The 26446-nt window shown below is 44.7% G+C and overlaps 1 protein-coding gene across 2 annotated transcripts in view; it reads left to right on the top strand.

The window, feature by feature from the left end:
- Positions 1–26446, top strand: part of LOC106588997 (CUB and sushi domain-containing protein 3) — a 347202-nt gene that overhangs the window by 193374 nt on the left and 127382 nt on the right. For both annotated transcript variants that reach the window (XM_045709277.2, XM_014178612.3), the window contains exons 30-37: positions 4098–4202; positions 4994–5112; positions 6822–6891; positions 14795–14911; positions 15908–16117; positions 18079–18267; positions 19479–19656; positions 23700–23845. In XM_045709277.2, the coding sequence (XP_045565233.2) occupies positions 4098–4202; positions 4994–5112; positions 6822–6891; positions 14795–14911; positions 15908–16117; positions 18079–18267; positions 19479–19656; positions 23700–23845 (1134 nt within the window). The remainder of the gene's footprint in view (positions 1–4097; positions 4203–4993; positions 5113–6821; positions 6892–14794; positions 14912–15907; positions 16118–18078; positions 18268–19478; positions 19657–23699; positions 23846–26446) is intronic.

The following is a 26446-nucleotide window of genomic DNA, read 5'->3' as shown; positions in this document are numbered from 1 at the left end:
CCCCCAAGGTCAATACTTTGTAGCGCCACCTTTTATAGCAATTTCAGCTGCATGTCTCTTGGGGTATGTCTCTATACGCTTGGCACAACTTGCCACTGGGATTTTTGCCCATTCTTCAAGGCAAAACTGCTCCAGCTCCTTCAAGTTGGATGGGTTCCGCTGGTGTACAGCAAACTTCAAGTCATACCACAGATTCTCAATTGGATTGAGGTCTGGGCTTTGACTAGGCCATTCCAAGACATTTAAATGTTTCCCCTTAAACCACTCGAGTGTTGCTTTAGTCATTGTCCTGCTGGAAGATGAACCTCCATCCCAGTCTCAAATCTCTGGAAGACTGAAACAGGTTTCCCTCAAGAATTTCCCTGGATTTAGCGCCATCCATCATTTCTTCAATTCTGACCAGTTTCCCAGTCCCACAACATGATGCTGCCACCACCATGCTTCACTGTGGGGATGGAGTTCTCGGGGGGATGAGAGGTGTTGGGTTTGCGCCAGACATAGCGTTTTCCTTGATGACCAAAAAGCTACATTTTTGTCTCATCTGACCAGAGTACCTTCTTCCACATGTTTGGGGAGTCTCCCACATGTCTTTTGGCGACCACCAAACGGGTTTGCTTATTTTTTTCTTTAAGCAATGGCTTTTATCTGGCCACTCTTCCGTAAAGCCCAGATCTGTGGAGTGTACGGCTTAAAGTGGTCCTATGGACAGATACTCCAATCTCCACTGTGGAGCTTTGCAGCTCCTTCAGGGTTATCTTTGGTCTCTTTGTTGCCTCTCTGATTAATGCCCTCCTTGCCTGGTCTGTGCGTTTTGGTGGGCGGCCCTCTCTTGGCAGGTTTGTTGTGGTGCCATATTCTTTCAATTTTTCAATAATGGATTTAATGGTGCTCTGTGGGATGTTCAAAGTTTTGGATAATTGTTTAGAACCCAACCCTGATCTGTACTTCTCCACAACTTTGCCCCTGACCTGTTTGGAGAGCTCCTCGGTCTTCATGGTGCCGCTTGCTTGGTGGTGCCCCTTGCTTAGTGGTGTTGCAGACTCTGGGGCCTTTCAGAACAGGTGTATATATACTGAATTCATGTGACAGATGACGTGACACTTAGATTGCACACAGGTGCAATTTATTTAACTAATTATGTGACTTCTGAAGCTAATTGGTTGCACCAGATCTTATTTAGGGGCATCATTGTAAAGGGGGTGAATACATATGCGCGCATCCCACTTTTCTGTTTTTTTGAATTTAGAATTTCACTTCACCAATTTGGACTATTTTGTGTATGTCCATTTCATGAAATCCAAATAAAAATCAATTTAAATTAGAGGTTGTAATGCAACAAAATAGGAAAAACGCAAAGGGGGATGAATACTTTTGCAAGGCACTGTACACAGGGCAGTAGCCTCCAAGGTGCATTGTAGAGTGACCAGGTGGTAACCGTCTAGTGACAGTGACTAAAGTTCAGGGCAGGGTACTGGGCGGAGGCCGTCTAGTGGTGACTTTTCAACAGTCTGATGGCCTTGATATAGAAGCAGTTTTTCAGTGTCTCTGTCCCAGCTTTGATGCACCTGTACTGACCACGCCTTCTGGTTGGTAGTGGGGTGAACAGGCCATGGCTCGGGTGGCTCTGATCCTTGATGATCTTCTTGGCCTTCCTGTGACACCGGGTGTTGTAGATGTCCTGAAAGGCCAGCAGTGTGCCCATGCACCACTTCGCCAGGGCCCTCACCTCCTCCCTGTAGGCTGTCTCATAATCAGGCCTAGCACTATTGTGTCATCTGCAAACTTCATGATTGAGTTGGAGACTTCCGTGGACACGCAACCATGGGTGAACAGGTAGTACAGGAGGGGGCTAAGTACACACACCTGTGTTGAGGATCAGCATAGTGAGGTGTTGTTGCCTACCTTCACCACCTGGGGGCACCATCAGGAAGTCCAGGACCCAGATGCACAGGCCCCCGAGCTTAATAATTTGCTTGGAGGGCACTATGGTGTTGAAGGCTGAGCTGTAGTCAATGAACAGCATTCTTACATAGGTGTTTCTCTTGTCCAGATGGGATAGGGCAGTGTGCAGTGCGATAGCGATTGCATCATCCGTGGATGTATTGGTGTGGTATGCAAATTGCAGTGGGTCTAGTGTGTTGGTGGAGGTGATATGATCCTTAACTAGCCTCTCAAAGCACTTCATGATGACAGAAGTGAGTGCCACGGGGTGATAGTAATTTAGTTCAGTTACCTTCACTTTCTTGGGTACAGGAACAATGGTGGACATCTTGAAGCAAGTGGGGACAACAGACTGGGGTAGGGAGAAAACACTCCAGCCAGCTGGTCTGCGCATGTTCTGAGGACACGGCTAGGGATGCCGTCTGGGCTGACAGCCTTGTGAGGGTTAGTACGCTTACATGTCTTGCTCACGTCAGCAATGGAGAACAAGAGCTCACAGTCCACGGGAGCGGTGTGTTTACCTCAAAGCAGGTGAAGAAGGGGTTTAGCTTGTCCGGGAGCAAGACGTCGGTGTCCGCAACGTGGTTGGTTTTCCCTTTTTTTTCCCCTGATTGTCTGTAGACCCTGCCACATACGTCTCGTGTCTGATCCATTGAATTGCGACTCCACTTTGTCTCTGCACTGATGTTTTGCCTGTTTGATTGCCTTACGGAGTGCATAACTGAACTGTTTGTACTGGAGCATATTCCCAGTCTCCTTGCTGTGGTTAAATGCGGTGGTTCGCACGAATGCTGAGATCTATCCACTGTTTTTGGTTTGGATAGGTTTTAATTGTCACAGTGGGAACGACATCCCCTAAATACTTCCTGGTGAACTCAGTCACGTGTCAGTGTATACGTCACTGTTATTCTCAGAAGCAACCCGGAACATATCCCAGTCCTCATGATCAAACAATCTTGAAGCATGGATTCGGATAGGTCAGACCAGTGTTGAACCGTTACCACAGGTACTTCCTGTTTGAGTGTCTGCCTATAGGAAGGGGAGGAGCAGGATGGATGCATGATCTGATTTTCCAAAGGGAAGGCAGGGGAGGGCTTTGTAGCCATCCTGGAAGGGAAAGTAGCAATGGTCAAGAGTTTTTGAAGCATGAGTGGCCCTGGCGATGTTTTGATAAAACTTCGGTAGCGTTTTCCTCAGATTTGCTTTATTAAAGTCCCCAGCTACAATAAATGCAGCCTCAGGATATGTGGTTTCCAACACATAGTCCAGTGTAGTTCCTTGAGAGCCGTCATGGTATCGGCTTGAGGGGGAATATACAAGGCTGTGACGATGCCCGAAAATAATTATCTCGGGAGGCAATGCAGTCAGCATTTGATTGTGAGGTATTCTAGGTTGGGTGAACAAAAGGACTTGAGTTCCTTTACGTTACCACACTCACATCATGTGTAGTTTATCATGAAATATACACTTTCTTTTATTATATACAAGTTATTTATTCCTGTCTCTGCGATGTACTGAGAACCCAGCTGGATGGGGACACTATATATTTTTTTCAAGATGGCGCAGATAGACGTGGTCGCCCTATTCCTGGCTCCTAAGCAACTTTACAATATTTAGATATTTTTTGGTGTTATTTCTCACCTTATTAGCTCAGAACGTCCTTTGCATTATTTCAGACAACCGGAAATAACTTTTGGATATTAGAGCGGCGATAACTCACCAGCATTTCCACTTTCCTGAATTGGATCCTTTGTTCGTACCCCCAAGGCAATTCCACTTTTCTATGGACAAGATAAGAGACAGCAATCCATGCTTTGGTTTTGTTTACCTGGCCACTGTCTTCAATCCAAAAATAATGGAACACAATATGCCTGATATTAGCATTTTTGGCATTTCATGTCCATGTCCAGCACATTACCATGGAGGGTATTGTCTGAAGGGTATGAAACACAAGCAAATGGATGATTCACAAATCAACCACCTGTTCATACTGTGTGCCCTTCAACCACTAATTGACTGATTTCCCACAATGATTTCTCTTTGTGGGAAAATGTGTATTTATGGAAGGACAACAGGATAATTGATAACTCTTGTCTTATGCTTTCTCTCTCTCTCTCTCTCTCTCTCTCTCTCTCTCTCTCTCTCTGTCTTCCAAGGCACCACCATCCCTCAGTTGCTCAACAGCACATCCAACAACCTGTACCTGAGTTTCAGTTCAGACATCAGTGTGTCTGCTGCTGGCTTCCATCTGGAGTACACAGGTGGTCTGTCATTACATGGCTTTATGATGCGTGTGCGTGGGTATGCGTGCGTATGCGTGCGTGCGTGCGTGCGTGCGTGCGTGCGTGTGTGCGTGTGTGCGTGTGTGCGTGTGTGCGTGTGTGTGTGTGTGTGTGTGTGTGTGTGTGTGTGTGGGGGTATGTGTGCGTGTGCGTGTGTGTGTGTGTGTGTGTGTGTGTGTGTGTGTGTGTGTGTGTGTGTGTGTGTGTGTGTGTGTGTGTGTGTGTGTGTGTGTGGGTATGTGTGCGTGTGCGTGTGTGTGTGTGTGTGGTGTGTGTGTGTGTGTGTGTGTGTGTGTGTGTGTGTGTGTGTGTGTGTGTGTGGGTGTGTGTGGGTGTGTGTGCGTGTGTGTGCGTGTGTGTGTGTCTGTGTGGTGTGTGTGTGTGTGTGTGTGTGTGTGTGTGTGTGTGTGTGTGTGTGTGTGTGTGTGTGTGTGTGTGTGTGGGTGTGTGTGGGTGTGTGTGTGTGTGTGTGTGTGTGTGTGTGTGTGGGTGTGTGTGGGTATGTGTGCGTGTGTGTGTGTGTGTGTGTGTGTGTGTGTGTGTGTGTGTGTGTGTGTGTGTGTGTGTGTGTGTGTGTGTGTGTGTGGTGTGTGTGTGCGTGTGTGTGGGTGTGTGTGGGTATGTGTGCGTGTGCGTATGCGTGTGTGTGTGTGTGTGTGTGTGTGGGTGTGTGTGTGTGTGTGTGTGTGTGTGTGTGTGTGTGTGTGTGTGTGTCTGCCACATTGTGACAACAACTGCCGTGTTTAAATTCTCTTTCCCATTCTCCACAGCTATAGGTCTGGAGTCCTGTCCAGAGCCACAGACCCCCAACTATGGCATCAGGGTTGGAGAGCGCTTCATGGTTGGAGACGTGGTGCTGTTCCAGTGTGAAAAAGGCTACTCTCTGCAGGTAAGAGATCATTCTCTCTGCAGGTAAGAGATCATTCTCTCTGCAGGTAAGAGATCATTCTCTCTGCAGGTAAGAGATCCTTCTCTCTGCAGATAAGAGATCATTCTCTCTGCAGGTAAGAGATCATTCTCTCTGCAGGTAAGAGATCATTCTATCTGCAGGTAAGAGATCATTCTGTACCCAGGTAAGAGATCATACTCTCTGCATCATTCTCTCTGCAGGTAAGAGATAATTTTCTCTGCAGGTAAGAGATCATGCTCTCTACAGGTAAGAGATCATTTTCTCTGCAGGTAAGAGATCGTTCTCTCTGCAGGTATGAGATCCTTCTCATCCATTCTCTCCATCTTTAACTTCATTAATTAAAACCCATTCTCATGAATGGATAACACTAGAGATCCTTTCAGTCTCCACATATTTGGGAAATTCTGCATATTTTTTGTTGTTGTTGCTCTAGTGTGCTCTTGTGTGCTCTAGTGTGCTCTAGTGTGCTCTAGTGTGCTCTAGTTTGCTCTAGTGTCCTCTAGTGTGCTCTAGTGTGCTCTAGTTTGCTCTAGTGTGCTCTAGTGTGCTCTAGTGTGCTCTAGTGTGCTCTAGTGTGCTCTAGTTTGCTCTAGTGTGCTCTAGTTTGCTCTAGTGTGCTCTAGTGTGCTCTAGTTTGCTCTAGTGTGCTCTAGTGTGCTCTAGTGTGCACTAGTTTGCTCTAGTGTGCTCTAGTGTGCTCTAGTGTGCTCTAGTTTGCTCTAGTGTGCTCTAGTGTGCTCTAGTGTGCTCTAGTGTGCTCTAGTGTGCTCTAGTGTGCTCTAGTTTGCTCTAGTGTGCTCTAGTGTGCTCTAGTGTGCTCTAGTTTGCTCTAGTGTGCTCTAGTGTGCTCTAGTGTGCTCTAGTGTGCTCTAGTTTGCTCCAGTGTGGAATTATCGCAGAGTTCACTGCAGTTACATGTGCTGGTGCCATTCAGGCAGTGTCCATGATTGATTGACGACCTTTATGTAGTTGAATGTGGTTGTTTTTATTAAATATGTTTATTTTATTATTGTGTGCTGAATTCTATTGTTTGATAAACATATATGTGTATGTTTTATGAAGCTGTTTTTATTGTAATGTATACAGGGCTCTTGTAAAGTAGATGATTATCTCAATGTGACTCCCTTTTTAAATAAAGTTATATAAAATAAATAAATACATCTCTATATCAATTTTTGTTTTACTCCTTAGCTCTATCTATCTATATCTCTATATTTTATCCATACCTCTATCTATCTATATCTCTATATTTGACCCATACCTCTATCTATATCTCTATATTTTACCCATACCTCTATCTATCTATATCTCTATATTTTATCCATATCTCTATCTATCTATATCTCTATATTTTATCCATACCTCTATCTATATCTCTATATTTTATCCATACCTCTATCTATCTATATCGCTATATTTTACCCATACCTCTATCTATATCTCTATATTTTATCCATACCTCTATCTATCTATATCTCTGTATTTTAATCCATATCTCTATCTATATCTATATTTTTCTCCATATCTATATCTATCCCTGTTCATTTGATCTAATATCTCTGTCTGTTTATCTTAGTCGCTATTTTAAATGTTGTTCAATGTTCTAATGTCCCAAAGCATCGATTACTAGGGAATATGCGACATAACAACATAATGCTTGTTTATTAATACCTATTTTTCTTCACCAGGGTAATGCCCATATAACCTGTATGCCAGGACCAGTCCGGAGATGGAACTACCCAGTCCCACTCTGTCTTGGTATGTTGATAACGTTGCTGTGACATCAGTATGTATAAACCTCTCATAGAGAATTGCAGTGAGTTCAGTTACTCTGTAATGTAAATGTGTGACTGTCATAGAGGCTCGATACCCAGCATAAAAAGTACAACTTCAACATTTTCAGAGTTGGCTGTTGGTCTCGGGGACAACTGTTTCATCTCAGGTCAGCTGTATATCCCGAACAACCAAAGCTGATATTTGACAGTCCACCTGTTTACAGACATTTTTTGATGAAAAATGTCCCCAAATGAACTGCCAGGGCCCGCATCTAAAGAATATTGCAAAAAAGTATTTTAGAAAACTTTTACATACATACATATACATATATATATATATATATATATAAACGTTTTCTAAAATACTTTTTTTTGAAATATATGTATGTATGTATGTATATATATATATATATATATGTATATATATATATGTATATATATATATATGTATATATATATATATATGTATATATATATGTGTATATATATATGTATATATATATGTGTATATATATATGTATATATATATATGTATATATATATGTATATATGTATATATATATATATATATGTATATGTATATGTATATATATATGTATATGTATATGTATATGTATATGTATATATATATATATGTATATGTATATATATATGTATATGTATATGTGTGTGTAAAACCTTTCTAAAATACTTTTTATGTATATATATGTATGTAAAACTTTTCTAAAATACTTTTTTGCAATACTTTTAATATGTGGGCCCTGGCAGTTCATTTGGAGACATTTTTCATAAAAAATGTATGTTTTACACATATATATATCATGCATATATATATATGTATATATATGTAAATATACACTGTAAATATACAGTTGAAGTCGGAAGTTTACATACACTTAGGTTGGAGTCATTAAAACTCATTTTTCAACCACTCCACAAATTTCTTGTTAACAAACTATAGTTTTGGCAAGTCGGTTAGGACATCTACTTTGTGCATGACACAAGTACTTTTTACAACAATTGTTTACAGACAGATTATTTCACTTATAATTCACTGTATCACAATTCCAGTGGGTCAGAAGTTTACATACACTAAGTTGAATGTGCCTTTAAACAGCTTGGAAAATTCTAGAAAAGGATGTCATGGCTTTAGAAGCTTCTGATAGGCTAATTGACATAATTTGAGTCAATTGGAGGTGTACCTGTGGATGTATTTCAAGGCCTACCTTCAAACTCAGTGCCTCTTTGCTTGACATCATGGGAAAATCAAAAGAAATCAGCCAAGAAAAAAAATCTGGTTCATCCTTGGGTGTCACGCCCTGACCAGGTGAACTCGGGTATATTGGGTCAGGGTGTGTCATGTTAGGTATTTTTCATTGGTTTGTGTTTGGTTTACGTTTTAGCCTTGTGTAGGCTCTAGGTGGGTTTATTTCTATGTTGGGTTCTGTCGATTCCCAATCAGAGACAGCTGTCGCTAATTGTCTCTGATTGGGATCACATTTAAGTTGCTGTTTTCCCCACGCTGTTTGTGGGGTGTTGTCTCTTTGTTTGAGCACGTAACGTATCTGCATTTTTCTTGATTTTTGTGTACATGGTTAATTCCAGTGTGTTGAATAAACATGTGTTCGCTCCCAGCTGCGTTTTGGTCCGCTTCCTCGTCACCAGGCGACGAACGTTACAGAACACCCCACCGAACCAGGACCAAGCAGCGGGAGGAAAAGGAGCGCGAGAGATGGGCTCACGAGGGGAAGGAGTTCTGGACCTGGGAGGAGATCATGTCGGGGAAAGGACCCTGGCGGAAGGATTCCCAGGTCGAGGAGGTAAAGCCAGCCGGTAGACGGAGTCGCAGGCGGCGGTCGAGGAGGCCCGGAAAACACCCCCAATAATTTTTTTGGGGGGGGCTAATGGGGTGGTCCGGAAGGGCAGAGGAAGAGCCCAGACCACTGCTCTCGTGGGGGATGATGGCGGAGGAAGAGACGAAGATGATGAGGCAGTTGATTGAGGACCTGCAGAGGGAAGATCTGGAGGAGGAACCATGGTATGCGGAGTTGCGCGCTGTGTCGCCAGTGCGCCCGCACAGCCCGGTGCGTCCGGTGGACATGCCCAGCACATGCCGTGCTAGGATGGGCATCCAGCCAGGACGAGTGGCTAAACCGGCTCCACGCTTCAGGTCACCAGTACGTGTTCACAGTCCTGTCTGGCCCGTCCCTGCTCCCCGCACCAGGCTAGTGGTGCGTGTCCACAGTCCTGCCCGGCCCGTCCCTGCTCCCCGCACCAAGCCATGGTATGCGGAGTTGCGCGCTGTGTTGCCAGTGCGCCCGCACAGCCCGGTGCGTCCGGTGGACATGCCCAGCACATGCCGTGATAGGATGGGCATCCAGCCAGGACGAGTGGCTAAACCGGCTCCACGCTTCAGGTCACCAGTACGTGTTCACAGTCCTGTCTGGCCCGTCCCTGCTCCCCGCACCAGGTTGGTGGTGCGTGTCCCCAGTCCTGTCCGGCCCGTCCCTGCTCCCCGCACCAAGTCAGTGGTGCGTGTCCCCAGTCCTGTCCAGCCCGTCCCTGCTCCCCGCACCAAGTCAGTGGTGCGTGTCCCCAGTCCTGTCCGGCCCGTCCCTGCTCCCCGCACCAGGTTAGTGGTGCGTGTCCCCAGTCCTGTCCGGCCCGTTCCTGCTCCCCGCACCAGGTTAGTGGTGCGTGTCCCCAGTCCTGTCCGGCCCGTCCCTGCTCCCCGCACCAGGTTAGTGGTGCGTGTCCCCAGTCCTGTCCGGCCCGTCCCTGCTCCCCGCACCAAGTCAGTGGTGCGTGTCCCCAGTCCTGTCCGGCCCGTCCCTGCTCCCCGCACCAGGTTAGTGGTGCATGTCCCCAGTCCTGTCCGGCCCGTTCCTGCTCCCCGCACCAGGTTAGTGGTGCGTGTCCCCAGTCCTGTCCGGCCCGTTCCTGCTCCCCGCACCAAGTCAGTGGTGCGTGTCCCCAGTCCTGTCCGGCCCGTCCCTGCTCCCCGCACCAAGTCAGTGGTGCGTGTCCCCAGTCCTGTCCGGCCCGTCCCTGCTCCCCGCACCAGGTTAGTGGTGCGTGTCCCCAATCCTGTTCCGGTCGACGGCTCCGCTCCGGAGCCTGAGCATGCCGCTCCACAGTGGTCCAGTCCGGGCCAGAGGGGTAGGGTTAAGGTGAAGGCGGGGTAGAGAACACGCCCGGGGCCAGAGCCTCCACCGAGGGTGAAGCGCCCACCCGGGTCCCCCCCCCCCCTAATAGACTTAAGTTTGGTGCGCCGGGAGTACGCACCGTTGGGGGGGGGGGGTTCTGTCACGCCCTGACCAGGTGAACTCGGGTATATTGGGTCAGGGTGTGTCATGTTAGGTATTTTTCATTGGTTTGTGTTTGGTTTACGTTTTAGCCTTGTGTAGGCTCTAGGTGGGTTTATTTCTATGTTGGGTTCTGTCGATTCCCAATCAGAGACAGCTGTCGCTAATTGTCTCTGATTGGGATCACATTTAAGTTGCTGTTTTCCCCACGCTGTTTGTGGGGTGTTGTCTCTTTGTTTGAGCCCGTAACGTATCTGCATTTTTCTTGATTTTTGTGTACATGGTTAATTCCAGTGTGTTGAATAAACATGTGTTCGCTCCCAGCTGCGTTTTGGTCCGCTTCCTCGTCACCAGGCGACGAACGTTACATTGGGAGCAATTTCCAAACACCTGAAGGTACCACATTCATCTGTACAAACAATAGTACCCAAGTATAAACACCATGGGACCACGCAGCTGTCATACCGCTCAGGCACGAGACGCGTTCTGTCTCCTAGAGATGAATGTACTTTGGTGCGAAAAGTGCAAAACAATCCCAGAACAACAGCAAAGGACCTTGTGAAGATGCTGGAGGAAACAGGTACAAAAGTATCTATATTCACAGTAAAACGAGTTCTATATCGACATAACCTGAAAGGCCGCTCAGCAAGGAAGAAGCCACTGCTCCAAAACCGCCATAAAAAAGCCTGACTACGGTTTGCAACTGCACATGGGGACAAAGATCGTACTTTTGGAGAAATGTCCTCTGGTTTGATGAAACAAAAATAGAACTGTTTGGCCATAATGACCATCCTTATGTTGGAGGAAAAATGGGGAAGCTTGCAAGCCGAAGAACACCATCCCAACTGTGAAGCACAGTGGTGGCAGCATCATGTTGTGGGGGTGCTTTGCTGCAGGAGGGACTGGTGCACTTCACAAAATAGATGGCATCATGAGGCAGGAAAATTATGTGGATATATTGAAGCAACATCTCAAGACATCAGTCAGGAAGTTAAAGCTTGGTCGCAAATGGGTCTTCCAAATGGACAATGACCCCAAGCATACTTCCAAAGTCGTGGCAAAATGGCTTAAGGACAACAAAGTCAAGGTATTGGAGTGGCCATCACAAAGCCCTGACCTCAACCCTATAGAAAATGTGTGGGCAGATCTGAAAAAGCACGTGCGAGCAAGGAGGCCTACAAACCTGAATCAGTTACACCACCTCTGTCAGGAGGAATGGGCCAAAATTCACCCAATTTATTGTGGGAAGCTTGTGGAAGGCTACCTGAAACGTTTGACACAAGTTAAACAATTTAAAGGCAATGCTACCAAATACTAATTGAGTGTATGTAAACTTCTGACCCACTGGGAATGTGATGAAAGAAATAAAAGCTGAAATAAATCATTATCTCTACTATTATTCTCACATTTCACATTCTTAAAATAAAGTGGTGATCTTCACAGTCGGCTCAACTCTTTATTTACAGTCGGCTCAACTCTTTATTTACAGTCGGCTCAACTCTTTATTTACAGTCGGCTCAACTCTTTATTTACAGTCGGCTCAACTCTTCATTTACAGTCGACTTAACTCTTTATTTACAGTCGGCTCAACTCACTTATAACCTTTCACGTCGGATGGGTTTAAACAGTTTTTGACGTTGTTTAATCTTGCCCGTAATCGTTTAATCTTAATTTTATTCTCACTTTATTTAACATAATTACCTTTTTTCCTGACACACAATAGTTGTGAAGAAGAGACAATAACTTGGACTCTCCTAAGTGGTGGGGAAAAAATGTCTACATCTGTGGAGCCACATTTTCTGAAAGATCCCAAATCATTGAGTTTTTGTACATTTGCTTTCTAAAGCTCTCACACCATAACTAAAGGTAGGGAGCAGGTTTGTGCCTTTTAGCACACAAAAGGCTATTCTTTTCACTTAAAGGGGAAATATGCAGAAATCGCGCCACCATTTCCTGGTTGCTAAAATTCTATTAGTGCTCCTAATTTAAGTTTATGTGACACAACAAACCCTAGAGTAAAGAATTGTTGTACCATCTAAACCGCTGTTTGAAGCTGGTCTACAAAACCGAAAGTAAAAGACGCAAAAACTAAGCTGAAGAAAGGGAAGAGTAGAAATAGTGCAAATAGAACATATCTACCACTTCTTAGACTTGCGTTCAATGAGAATGACAGATCTATAATTATGTGAATTTGGTCAGGTCACCCAAAAAGTTACGTATTGCAGCTTTAACAAGGGCTGTGTTACCATTTCAATAGGCGACTCTTTATCCAGGATCAAAGCTGAGGATACCGATACCTCTCCTTCTGACTCAATGATAGGGAGCCTATTTAACACAAGTAATGCAACGAGACATGGGGTAGATAAGGTATTCATACATTTTAACTGTTAGTGTGTCTGTCACGATCACAGGAGCTGCTCTATCCTGGCAATCTGTATCAAATATTTATTTTTAAATATATTGCAGTTTAAGACTTACCTCACACTGGCTGACCTGCTTAGAGAGAAAGAGGCTATGCTAGTACACACTGAGAAAAAAAGGGGGTTCAAAGGGGTTCTTCGGCTGTCCCCATAGGAGAACACTTTTTTGTTCCAGGTAGAACTCTTTTGGGTTCTATGTAGAACATTCTCTGGAAAGGGTTCTACATGCCACTCAAAAGGGTTCTACCTGGAACCAAAAAGGGTTCTTCAAAGGGTTCTCCTGTGGGGACACCGAAGAACCCATTTGAAACTCTTTTAGGTTCCTTTTTTTCTAAGAGTGTATCTGTAAAGGAGTGAGTTGATCTGAAGCACTGATGCTACAATACACAGTTGGAAAGTGTCGTGTCTTTGGGGTACCATTAAACTGAAGACATGTTTATCAATTAACTCCCTGTAATTATTATCACGCGATTAAACTGATTAATCGTTTAATTGTAATTAACTAGGAGATCGGGGCACCAAGGAAAATATTCAGATTATAAAGTTATAATTTTCCTAATATAACTTTCCTATATTATAACATTATATATTATATTCTATTATAGTATAGGCCGATTATCTTCTGGTTTAAATGGTGTATTTTACCTCGCGTCCAGTCTCATTCCAAACATCGTAAATTGTTGTATCTGCACGAACCCAGTCTTTACTAAGAGTCATCCATACATCAATTGTCTTAAAATCATTTATTTACTAAACTAATTAATTCACAGAAAGTATACAAACAGTAATTATCGTCACAAAGAATTGGTAGAGTAATGTGCCCTAGTGGGCTAACACAGGCATGGCTGGTGTCTTGTTAACAATGGGTCATAAAGGGCAGCTGAGAAGGTACACAGAGTTCATTAATATTAACAATTGACAATTGAACGCTCACTCATTCGGGAACAATTTCAATCAATATATATTTACGCTCAGTGTGTCGTCGGGATCCTTGTTGGAGCGTCGTTCGGTTGGAGAGTTTTGTCCGCGTTCTCTCTCTCTCTCTCTCTCTCTCTCTCTCTCTCTCTCTCTCTCTCTCGGTTAGAATGGATCTTTCAAAGCGACATTCATTAATGTCGTCATAGAATGGATGTTTCGTTGGTCTTCGCGTTCAATGATATAATTTACTTAGCTGCAGACTAATAATTAATATCAAAGACTTGTTCTTATTCTGTCGGTATCAATAGTCTAAAAGTTAACCACGTGGTATAGTTCACTTTCAGTAGAGTACTTGGATGGTCAAACCTATTGGCCAACTCTCAATGGAGTGGAGGCCGGGTCTGTTAGACTAGTAAGTCAGGGGGGGTTTTATAGTGAACATAGAACATGACGCCTGGTCCTGTCTGTGTCCCTGGGGGCGTGCCGATGACTGAGTTAAGCTTGGTACAGGAATACAACTCCATCACATTAACATCAGTACATAGCATCTCAATGTATTACAAAAGCTTTATCCTTATTAATACATTCTATACAACCATGTGGATGCAATTCTCATCACTGAGGCTATTATATAAACCGTTTTATGGTAATATGGCTATATTGTCTCTTCTGAGTATCACAAAATTGTACCAAGCGGACCAGTTCGTAGCTGGATTCTTCACCAATCTTCCATATCTTCTCCAGAACACAAATGTCGCTTGGCTCCCCAATTCTGTGAGTTGGAAGAATTTCCTGTGTCTCTCTATGGGCCATGTGGCAAGAGATTCTCCTCTTAGAGTTTTTACAACCCTTTCACACAGGGCCTGGGTGGGGGAAGGTAGGTTGGGGGATGGTGCAAAGGGGGGAGGGGGTCAACTGTCCTCCCTGTACTCAAAGAGGCCAACATCATGACAAAAGGAAGGGATGTCAATACTAATGTACTAATCTAGGACAGCTGGTGGCATCGATACCCATTCATAATGTCTAGAGGTGTAAATCAAGACAAACCTTTCTGCTTTTATAAGGCTGCAGCTATAGATACACATAAGAACATGAAATAATTTAAGTTTAAAATGTTTGACTCTGATGGACTAATAAAGTAGTTATTTTATTATACTCTACTCTAGTCTAAAAAATATTATTCTATTTGTATGTTATTCTATGATTCATTCTTTAACCTGTCTGAGTGGGATTGTCTCCACAGCCCAGTGTGGTGTGTCCATGACTGATGTCAGCGGTGTCATCCTGAGCCCTGGATTTCCTGGAAACTACCCCAGTGGATTAGACTGCACCTGGACTGTCATACTACCCATCGGCTTCGGTACGGGAACACACTGACAGTCATTGTGGCTAAGCACACACACGCACACACACACACACTGTCAAACTAACTATTGGCTTTGGTACATCACCTCGCTGCCGCCGTGGACAAGCCACAGTCGCACATTGTCATACAAGGAAGTGTATGTCTTGTTTCAGTTAAAACACAGCTAGTGGGGAAGTGGCCCTAGATATAGCAGTGAAGTTTCAGACTCATGTATGTTAGGAGCTGTAGAAGGAATTATGCTTGATTTATAGGCATAAAGAGCAGAGACATGGAACCAGGGAACACCAACAGTGATGTAAATGCTTAAACAGTCTTCCAGTCAACTGAGAACAGCATCATGGTTTACAAGCAGTAGGCTAAGTACATAGAATACACTCTTAGAAAAAAGGATTCCAAAAGGATTCTTTGCTGTCCCCATCTTTGCTGTCCAGATAGAACTCTTTAGGCTTCAATACAGAACCTTCTGTGGAAAGGGTTCTACCTGGAACCAAAAAGGGTTCTTCAAAGGGTTCTCCTGTGGGGACAGTTGAAAAACCCTTTAACGCTAATGCACTAGGGTCCAAATGTAGGGGTAATGATGTTTGATTTATAGGCCTAAATAGCACAGGCATGGAAACACATGACTGTAAGTCACTTTAGATAAAAACGTCTGCTAAATGACATATATCATTATTATTATCATTATTATTATTAACCTCATTACCGGTACATCATTCTCCTTTATGGTAGCTTGAATATATTATGACATCTAGTTGCTCCTCTCCTTTGCAACTCTTCTTATGTACCAATGAGCATCTGCTCTCAGTCAACTAACCTGTAATCTCTTGTGATGGTTGTTGTGGTAGAGGTACAGTGTTCTGCTTCAGTTAGTTCTGGGATTAACCCACCTTCTAAAGTAATGGGTAGATGAGTAAGATCATGGTCTATTCTTTATTACAGAAACTCATGGACTGACCAGTGTGTTTTTAATCCACCTGTTGTTTTTTTCAGGAATCCACCTGCAGTTCCTCAATTTTTCCACGGAGGCAATCCATGACTACCTGGAGATTCGGAGTGGAACGCTGGAGACGGGCACAGTGATTGACAGGTTCAGTGGACCACACGTCCCCAAGTCCCTGTTCAGCACCACCCACCAGACTAGCCTCTTCTTCCACAGCGACTATTCCCAGAACAAGCCGGGTTTCCAGATGACTTACCAGGGTGAGGATAGAGTTTGTTTGTTTTGAAAAAAATGAATTAAAAATGATTGAACAGATAGATAGAAAGAGGATGACACTGGGAAAGATAGAGGTTGTGTCATAGGACCGTAGGCCGGATTCGAACCTATGCCGACACTGTAGACTACAGAGTTAGTCAGTAGAATGTGTGGGAGAGGAGAACTCAAAAAGGACTTGTGATTTCACTCCTCAATTAAATGTAATTTTATTTGTCGTAATGTTAGCCTGGGCAATCTCTTTCAGTATCCCAGATATGATGTCTACATAAAACAGTTTTATACACTGCTCAAAAAAATTAAGGGAACACTTAAACAACACAATATAACTCCAAGTCAATCACACTTCTGTGAAATCAAACTGTACACTTAGGAAGCAACACTGATTGACAATACATTTCAGATGCTGTTGTGCAAATGGAATAGACAACAGGTGGAAATTATAGGCAATTAGCAAGACACCCCCAATAAAGGAGTGGTTCTGCAGGTGGGGACCACAGACCACTTCTCAGTTCCTATGCTTCCTGGCTGATGTTTTGGTCACTTTTGAATGCTGGCGGTGCTTTCACTCTAGTGGTAGCATGAGACGGAGTCTACAACCTACACAAGTGGCTCAGGTAGTGCAGCTCATCCAGGATGGCACATCAATGCGAGCTGTGGCAAGAAGGTTTGCTGTGTCTGTCAGCGTAGTGTCCAGAGCATGGAGGCGCTACCAGGAGGCAGGCCAGTACATCAGGAGATGTGGAGGAGGCCGTAGGAGGGCAACAACCCAGCAGCAGGACCGCTACCGCTGCCTTTGTGCAAGGAGGAGCAGGAGAAGCACTGCCAGAGCCATGCAAAATGACCTCCAGCAGGCCACAAATGTGCATGTGTCTGCTCAAACGGTCAGAAACAGACTCCATGAGGGTGGTATGAGGGCCCGACGTCCACAGGTGGGGGTTGTGCTGACAGCCTAACACCGTGCAGGACGTTTGGCATTTGCCAGAGAACACCAAGATTGGCAAATTCGCCACTGGCGCCCTGTGCTCTTCACAGATGAAAGCAGGTTCACACTGAGCACGTGACAGACGTGACAGAGTCTGGAGACGCCGTGGAGAACGTTCTGCTGCCTGCAACATCCTCCAGCATGACCAATTTGGCGGTGGGTCAGTCATGGTGTGGGGTGGCATTTCTTTGGGGGTCCGCACAGCCCTCCATGTGCTCGCCAGAGGTAGCCTGACTGCCATTAGGTACCGAGATGAGATCCTCAGATCCCTTGTGAGACCATATGCTGGTGCGGTTGGCCCTGGGTTCCTCCTAATGCAAGACAATGCTAGACCTCATGTGGCTGGAGTGTGTCAGCAGTTCCTGCAAGAGGAAGGCATTGATGCTATGGACTGGCTCGCCCGTTCCCCAGACCTGAATCCAATTGAGCACATCTGGGACATCATGTCTCGCTTCATCCACCAACGCCACGTTGCACCACAGCCTGTCCAGGAGTTGGCGGATGCTTTAGTCCAGGTCTGGGAGGAGATCCCTCAGGAGACCATCCGCCACCTCATCAGGAGCATGCCCAGGCGTTGTAGGGAGGTCATACAGGCACGTGGAGGCCACACACACTACTGAGCCTCATTTTGACTTGTTTTAAGGACATTACATCAAAGTTGGATCAGCCTGTAGTGTGGTTTTCCACTTTCATTTTGAGTGTGACTCCAAATCCAGACATCCATGGGTTGATAAATTGGATTTCCATTGATTGTTTTTGTGTGATTTTGTTGTCAGCACATTCAACTATGTAAAGAAAAAAGTATTTAATAAGATTATTTCTTTCAATCAGATCTAGGATGTGTTATTTTAGTGTTCCCTTTATTTTTTTGAGCAGTATATATTCGTTTTCATGTTTGTGTCATTTTCTTATGTATTTTCAGCCAATATTTATTTCAATTATCGGCTACTTCCTGATTTTCAGCCTATCAGCTACAGAGTTGTCCCGACCCTCGTCCTTTTCGTAACGGCATCGTGATCGGCAGTGACTTCAGTGTGGGCCTCACTGTGTCCTTCGAGTGTCTGCCTGGCTACTCCCTCATCGGAGACGCCTCTCTCACCTGTCTGCATGGAATCAGCCGTAACTGGAACCACCCGGTACCACGCTGTGAAGGTAACTATGGACAGAGGAATAGATATGATCTGTATGGTAGTGTATTGATGTTGCACCTAGAGGGCAGCAGTGGGCGTTTCATGGACCTTAACATCCACTACTACAACTGAATCTCCTACTACTCCACTGCTATCACTATTAGACTGCTGTAGTAATATAACATATTACTAAGAAGTGGCCATTACCATGACTTTTACTGCTGTGCCTTGTTGCTCATTCAGTGTAGCCTGGAAAGACCTCTAACCTGACCATGTCTTCCCTCTCCTCTGTGTTTGTGGTAACGTCACCTAGCCCTCTTTTCTGTGTTCGTGGTAACGTCACCTAGCCCTCTCCTCTGTGTGGTGGTAACATCACCTATCCTGACCACATCTTTCCTCTCCTCTGTAGCACTGTGTGGTGGTAACATCACCTATCCTGACCACATCTTCTCTGTAGCACTGTGTGGTGGTAACATCACCTATCCTGACCACATCTTCTCTGTAGCACTGTGTGGTGGTAACATCACCTATCCTGACCACATCTCCTCTGTAGCACTGTGTGGTGGTAACATCACCTATCCTGACCACATCTTCCCTCTCCTCTGTAGCACTGTGTGGTGGTAACATCACCTATCCTGACCACATCTTCTCTGTAGCACTGTGTGGTGGTAACATCACCTATCCTGACCACATCTTCTCTGTAGCACTGTGTGGTGGTAACATCACCTATCCTGACCACATCTCCTCTGTAGCACTGTGTGGTGGTAACATCACCTATCCTGACCACATCTTCCCTCTCCTCTGTAGCACTGTGTGGTGGTAACATCACCTATCCTGACCACATCTCCTCTGTAGCACTGTGTGGTGGTAACATCACCTATCCTGACCACATCTTCCCTCTCCTCTGTAGCACTGTGTGGTGGTAACATCACCTATCCTGACCACATCTTCCCTCTCCTCTGTAGCACTGTGTGGTGGTAACATTACCTATCCTGACCACATCTTCTCTGTAGCACTGTGTGGTGGTAACATCACCTATCCTGACCACATCTTCCCTCTCCTCTGTAGCACTGTGTGGTGGTAACATCACCTATCCTGACCACATCTTCCCTCTCCTCTGTAGCACTGTGGGGTGGTAACATCACCTATCCTGACCACATCTTCCCTCTCCTCTGTAGCACTGTGTGGTGGTAACATCACCTATCCTGACCACATCTTCCCTCTCCTCTGTAGCACTGTGTGGTGGTAACATCACCTCCATGAATGGGACCATCTACTCCCCCGGCCACCCCGAGGAGTACCCCAACTTCCAGGACTGTGTGTGGAGTGTGAGGGTTCCCCCTGGCAACGGGATCTACATCAACTTCACCGTGCTCAGCACTGAACCCATCTATGACTACATCACTGTGTGGTAAGAACCTATTGACCTCTTAATGAACAGCTATAGAGTTAGATTACACTATAATATATATATATATATATATATATATATATATATATTGTATGTCTTGCATAGTTTCACAGTTATAATAAAATGTGGAACGATACACATGCTGCGCTTTGGTCCCATTCTTCAGACAGCCGTGACAGTAGGATCTTACCACACAATGATGTATATATATATATATATACATCACTGTGTGGTAAGATCCTACTGTCACGGCTGTCTGAAGAATGGGACCAAAGCGCAGCATGTGTATCGTTCCACATTTTATTATAACTGTGAAACTATGCAAGACATACAAATAAACTAATGAACAAAACAACAAACCGTGACAAAGAGGTGCAACATACACTTACTCAAAATAATCTCCCACAAAACCTAGTGGGAAAAACAACAACTTAAATATGATCCCCAATTAGAGACAACGATGACCAGCTGCCTCTAATTGGAGATCATCCCCAAAAAATACAACATAGAAATACAAAAACTAGAACCCCACATAGAAATACATAAACTAGACAAAACCCCAACATAGAAAAAAAAACTAGAACCAACATAGACATAAATAAACTAGATAAAACCCCCAACATAGAAAAAGAAACTAGAACCAACATAGACATAAATAAACTAGACAAAACCCTCTGTCACACCCTGACCTACTCTACCATAGAAAAAGAAATGCTTTCTATGGTCAGGACGTGACACCTACAGTGCATTCGGAAAGTATTCAGACCCCTTTACTATTCAGACAGCCTTATTCTAAAATTGATTAAATACATTTTTTCCCCACATAAATCTACACACAATACCCGATAATGACAAAGCGAAAACAGGTTTTTAGAATTCTTTGCACATTTATTCAAAATAAAAAACAGAAATACCTTATTTCCATAAGTATGCACGACACACATCTCTCCCTAAACCGCTCAATAGTGCTTTAATATAGTAACAATTTTTTGTTGTTGCTATTTATCCCTTTTACACAGTTAAATATGTATTTCTCTACTAGCAGGAATGGTGCAATATTAATCCCTTACCAACTGAATTCCTGCCTTTTATCCCATATGGTGACTGATTTTCAGTTTTCTTACAGCCCTCTGAGTGGGCAAAGTTAGAGTGCCACAACACGGAACTGCAGCAACCCAACAGGATACAAACAATGTTAATTGATGCAGGAGGACTGGGGGAGTTTGACCAATCAAGTTGAAGTGAAGATTTTTTTCAGATCCATTTCTAAATCCAGTGTCAACAGCAGCTGGGTTAATGAAGAGCTTCCTCACACTTCCTCTATTCACCTATAGTAGCTCCTCTGTTCATTCACCTTGGTTGGAAGGCCGGGTAGAAAAACTAGGCTATTATTCTCCTTCCCACTCACCTCTTCCCACTCACCTCTTCCCACTCACCTCTTCCCACTCACCTCTTCCCACTCACCTCTTCCCACTCACCACTTCCCACTCACCTCTTCCCACTCACTTCTTCCCACTCACCTCTTCCCACTCACCTCTTCCCACTCACCTCTTCCCACTCACCTCTTCCCACTCACCTCTTCCCACTCACCTCTTCCCACTCACCTCTTCCCACTCACCTCTTCCCACTCACCTCTTCCCACTCACCTCTTCCCACTCACCACTTCCCACTCACCTCTTCCCACTCACCACTTCCCACTCACCACTTCCCACTCACCTCTTCCCACTCACCTCTTCCCACTCACCTCTTCCCACTCACCTCTTCCCACTCACCCCTTCCCACTCACCTCTTCCCACTCACCACTTCCCACTCACCTCTTCCCACTCACCTCTTCCCACTCACCACTTCCCACTCACCTCTTCCCACTCACCTCTTCCCACTCACCTCTTCCCACTCACCTCTTCCCACTCACCACTTCCCACTCACCTCTTCCCACTCACCTCTTCCCACTCACCTCTTCCCACTCACCTCTTCCCACTCACCTCTTCCCACTCACCTCTTCCCACTCACCTCTTCCCACTCACTTCTTCCCACTCACCTCTTCCCACTCACCTCTTCCCACTCACCTCTTCCCACTCACCTCTTCCCACTCACCTCTTCCCACTCACCTCTTCCCACTCACCTCTTCCCACTCACCTCTTCCCACTCACCTCTTCCCACTCACCTCTTCCCACTCACCTCTTACACAGCAACTAAGGGGTTTATTGTAGTAAATTGATGTAAATTGTGTCATGTTGTACATAATAATTACTTTTTAGTTAGTTTCAATGAAATTAGACTTTTGTTGCAATACCCATGAGGAGATAACAAGAAATTATGTAAAAACATGATAGTCAATTAGCCTAGCCAACTATAGTAGAGCTAACCCTTGACTTTACGTGTTGCATGCTTAATTAGTAGAATTTATACTAAAACCTGTTTTGGCAGAAACCTTCGGTATGGTAAAAGTTTTCCATATTGTGTTGTTGTTTTAAAACGTAAAAGTAATTATACATTTGTAGAAAAAAGCCCAGTGCGTTCCCCAGTGCTCTCAAACCTCTCTTCCAAACTGTTCTTTCTTAATTGGATGCATCCTTTCTGTGGTTTCTGTGGTTACCATAGCTACTGCTATTCTCACTATTGATAAAACAGAACTTTGTCTTCTGGTTGGTTTGAGAGAGATTTGAACTGTTCACCCCCTTTCACTCTCTCTCTCCATCTGGTTCCCTCCATCACTCCATCCCTACTCCGTCCCTTCATTAAACTAACTGACCAACAGTGAAATAACACTCACAGTTAGTCTATTTAAATGCATAGAGTATGATAAACGTACTCAGGCTTTTAATCTCTCCCTGTGAACGGTAAAGATTTTTTGAGGAAATGTAATGCAGTAATGCAGTCGCCAAAAGGCAAGTTCTTCATGTATCCCATAGATCCAGTCAAAGGCATCTTGATGTTTTAAAGAGAGCGGCTTTCTGAGTAATTGTCTTCCCCAGCACTCTGACACCCCTGTTGTGGAGGGGGATGAGAGAAGGAGGAGAAAGAGAGAGCGTAATGGATGGAATAGATTAATTCTATGTCCTCCATCCATGCGCACACAAATAATAAGTCCCTCCTTTGTACCCCCGCATGTTTAAATAATGCATTTTTTGGGTTCCCCCCACACGGCTCTCTTTCAGTTTCTCATAGTATGTATTTATGTTGCTGACTGCGGCAGGCTGCCAGCGCTTCAATCTGTTCTCAGCGCTGTGAGATGTCATACTGGCTTCAAACCCACGCAAACACACACTTGATACATGCTCACACACTCACGTACGCACTAATGCAAAGAGACAATCACTCAAGCACTCTCTCTCTTTCTCTCACACAGACACACAAACACACACACACACACACACACACACCATGCTCCCGAAAAATCCCAGGTGTCAGAGATCAGCCAGATTAATAAAACAGCTTCTCTGCTTGTTCGCTAGGACTGCTCTGACCCGGCGGTGCCCAGAGTGGGGGTCCACTAAGCACCATTAAACAGACCCCCTTCTCACATTCACGCACTCATTTACCTTTGACTAGCACCAGATTTGACCCATGGGGGTGGTCTGCTCTTTGGCTGTCACGATCACCGAGATGTAACCCTCCTCCTGCCCCTGTCTCTTAATTGGGTAGATAGTTTGATATCTGGGGTACCTTTCTACATTTTAAAACCATGTCTCTGTAATGAGCACCCTTATGCTGTGGCTTATCCAAAAATGAAGTTTGTAAAAGAGAGTGCTTTAATCGTCTCTTTCTGGAAGGAATACTGTAGATCAGTGATGGGATATGTATCCATGCCTGATGTCAATAATTGGCTGCTCTCTACAATACATTGACGTGGGAAATGTTAATTAAAAATGACCGCAAAAGCTTTCCATTGGGCTTCTTTCAAAGATATGTCTGTATTGGTCAATGTCTTGTCTTCATTGTCTATTGACAATGTCCATCACCTGCCCATGGAGAGGGAGTTGTCATTGATTCTTGGTGTGTATGTTGTGTTGTGTTTTGTGTGTGTGTGTGTGTGTCTACAGGGATGGTCCGGACCAGAGCTCCCCCCAGATCGGTCAGTTCAGTGGGAACACAGCACTGGAGTCTGTCTACAGCACATCCAACCAGATCCTCATTAAGTTCCACAGCGACTTCAGCGGCAGCGGATTCTTCGTGCTCAGTTACCATGGTGAGCACTACATCAGAGAGACAGGTTGGGAGAGAGAAATATAAAAGACGGTAGAGAGAGAAAGATGGAAAACAAATGTGATAAAGAAGTAGGAGAGGGAGAGAGAGGGGTAAAGAAAGAAAGAGGAGGTGAGTGAGCTGTAGAGATAGTGAGTGAGAGGTAGAGATAGTGAGTGAGAGGTAGAGATAGTGAGTGAGAGGTAGAGATAATGAGTGAGAGGTAGAGAGTGAGAGGTAGAGATAGTGAGTGAGAGGTAGAGATAGAGAGTGAGAGGTAGAGATAGTGAGTGAGAGGTAGAGATAGTGAGTGAGAGGTAGAGATAGTGAGTGAGAGGTAGAGATAGTGAGTGAGAGGTAGAGATAGTGAGTGGGGTGAGAGGGTGAGAGGAGGTAATGAGTGAGAGGTAGAGATAATGAGTGAGAGGTAGAGATAATGAGTGAGAGGTAGAGAGTGAGAGGTAGAGATAGAGAGTGAGAGGTAGAGATAATGAGTGAGAGGTAGAGATAGTGAGTGAGAGGTAGAGATAGTGAGTGAGAGGTAGAGATAGTGAGTGAGAGGTAGAGATAATGAGTGAGAGGAAGAGATAGTGAGTGAGAGGTAGAGAGTGAGAGTGAGAGGTAGAGATAGAGAGTGAGAGGTAGAGATAGAGAGTGAGAGGTAGAGATAGTGAGTGAGAGGTAGAGCTAATGAGTGAGAGGTAGAGATAGTGAGTGAGAGGTAGAGATAGTGAGTGAGAGGTAGAGATAGTGAGTGAGAGGTAGAGATAGTGAGTGAGAGGTAGAGATAGTGAGTGAGAGGTAGAGATAGTGAGTGAGAGGTAGAGATAGTGAGTGAGAGGTAGAGATAGTGAGTGAGAGGTAGAGATAGTGAGTGAGAGGTAGAGATAGTGAGTGAGAGGTAGAGATAGAGAGTGAGAGGTAGAGATAGTGAGTGAGAGGTAGAGATAGTGAGTGAGAGGTAGAGATAGTGAGTGAGAGGTAGAGATAGTGAGTGAGAGGTAGAGATAGTGAGTGAGAGGTAGAGATAATGAGTGAGAGGTAGAGATAATGAGTGAGAGGTAGAGATAGTGAGTGAGAGGTAGAGATAGTGAGTGAGAGGTAGAGATAATGAGTGAGAGATAGAGAGTGAGAGGTAGAGATAGTGAGTGAGAGGTGGAGATAATGAGTGAGAGGTAGAGATAGTGAGTGAGAGGTAGAGATAATGAGTGAGAGGTGGAGATAGAGATAGTGAAAGGTAGAGTGAGAGGTAGCGATAGTGAGAGGTAGCGATAGTGAGAGGTAGAGAGTGAGAAGTAGAGAGTGAGAGGTAGAGATAGAGAGTGAGAGATGTAGAGAGTGAGAGGTAGAGTGAGAGATAGAGATAGTAAATGAGAGGTAGAGATAGCGAGTGAGAGGTAGAGATAGAGAGGAGAGAACAAAGCCAGAGGAAAAGGAAGAGAGATCAATGGTCTGATAGGCAGCGGAGTGAAGCTCCTAGTCCTCCTCCCTCTCCTCCTACTCTTTCTCCTCCGACCCTTCCTCCTCCCTCTCCTACTACTCTTCCTCCTCCCTCTCCTCCTTCTCCTCATCTTCTTCCTCCTCTTCCTCCTCTTTCTCTTCCTCCCTTTCCTCCTCCACCTCATCTTCCTCTTCTTCCTCCTTTTTTACCTCTTCCTCCTCTTCCTCATATTCCCTCTCTTCCTCCTCCCTCTCATCCTCCTCCTTTTCTTCTCGACCCGCTCCTCCTCTTCCTCCTCCCATTCCTCTTTCTCGTCCTCCTCTTTCTCGTCCTCCTCCCTCTCCTCCTCTTCCTCCCTCTATTCTTCCTCCACCTCCTCCTCTTCCCTCTTCCCCTCATGCTCCCTGCCTGCATAGGGTCTCTGACACACATGGCAGCTAGCATTCATTATTGGCTCAGCTCATTTTCATAGTCAATTTAATCTTGGCTTATTGCGCTTCGATGCCTCTCTCCCATCTGACTGTCTTGGTATTGAATCAGTGAAGGGACATGGCTCTATACACCTGTGTCACATTGATTATTGGCTACAGGGTGCGCTCTGAGAAATTAGCTCTTGCCCAAATATATTTTTTCTATACTGACATCCAGACACATACAGCCTCTTCACACTGCTAATGACACACAAGGCTGCTCTTACACTGATTGTTGACACGGTGCTACTGGAAAAAAACAGATAAAGTATCCCAATAGCAAGGCCCATGTCATTCTGCTACAGCCAGCACTTATGATTTTACTACAAGTGCTTATTGATCCTGGCCTGTATCAAACGTCTCTCACTGTTAACCAGTCTGTCTCGATTGTGGCCGGTGGGGGGGCTTACGAGGTACTCCAATCACTTTACTGTAACAGTCTTAACTGCTAAACCAACACTTTAGTTTCAGCTGCGCACAAATGGATTATGGGTAAACTACAGGCTTGGACATTGATATAGTATGGATTGATAAGCCACAATCACAGTTGGTTGATTACAGTTATTAAAAGGTTTTTAATTTGTCTGTCAGATGTTCAAAAGGTACCAAATAACTATTTGATCAATCATGTTATTATTATCCTTATTAATAATCTGTACATCCATCCCTGCAGTCAAATAAGGAGAGCTGGTCT

Source organism: Salmo salar, chromosome 27 (genome assembly GCF_965601325.2).
Source record: "Salmo salar chromosome 27, fSalSal1, whole genome shotgun sequence".
Lineage (NCBI taxonomy): Eukaryota > Metazoa > Chordata > Actinopteri > Salmoniformes > Salmonidae > Salmo > Salmo salar.
The sequence above is the reverse complement of the archived record's forward strand: the minus strand, read 5'-3'. Positions and strand labels throughout refer to the sequence as shown.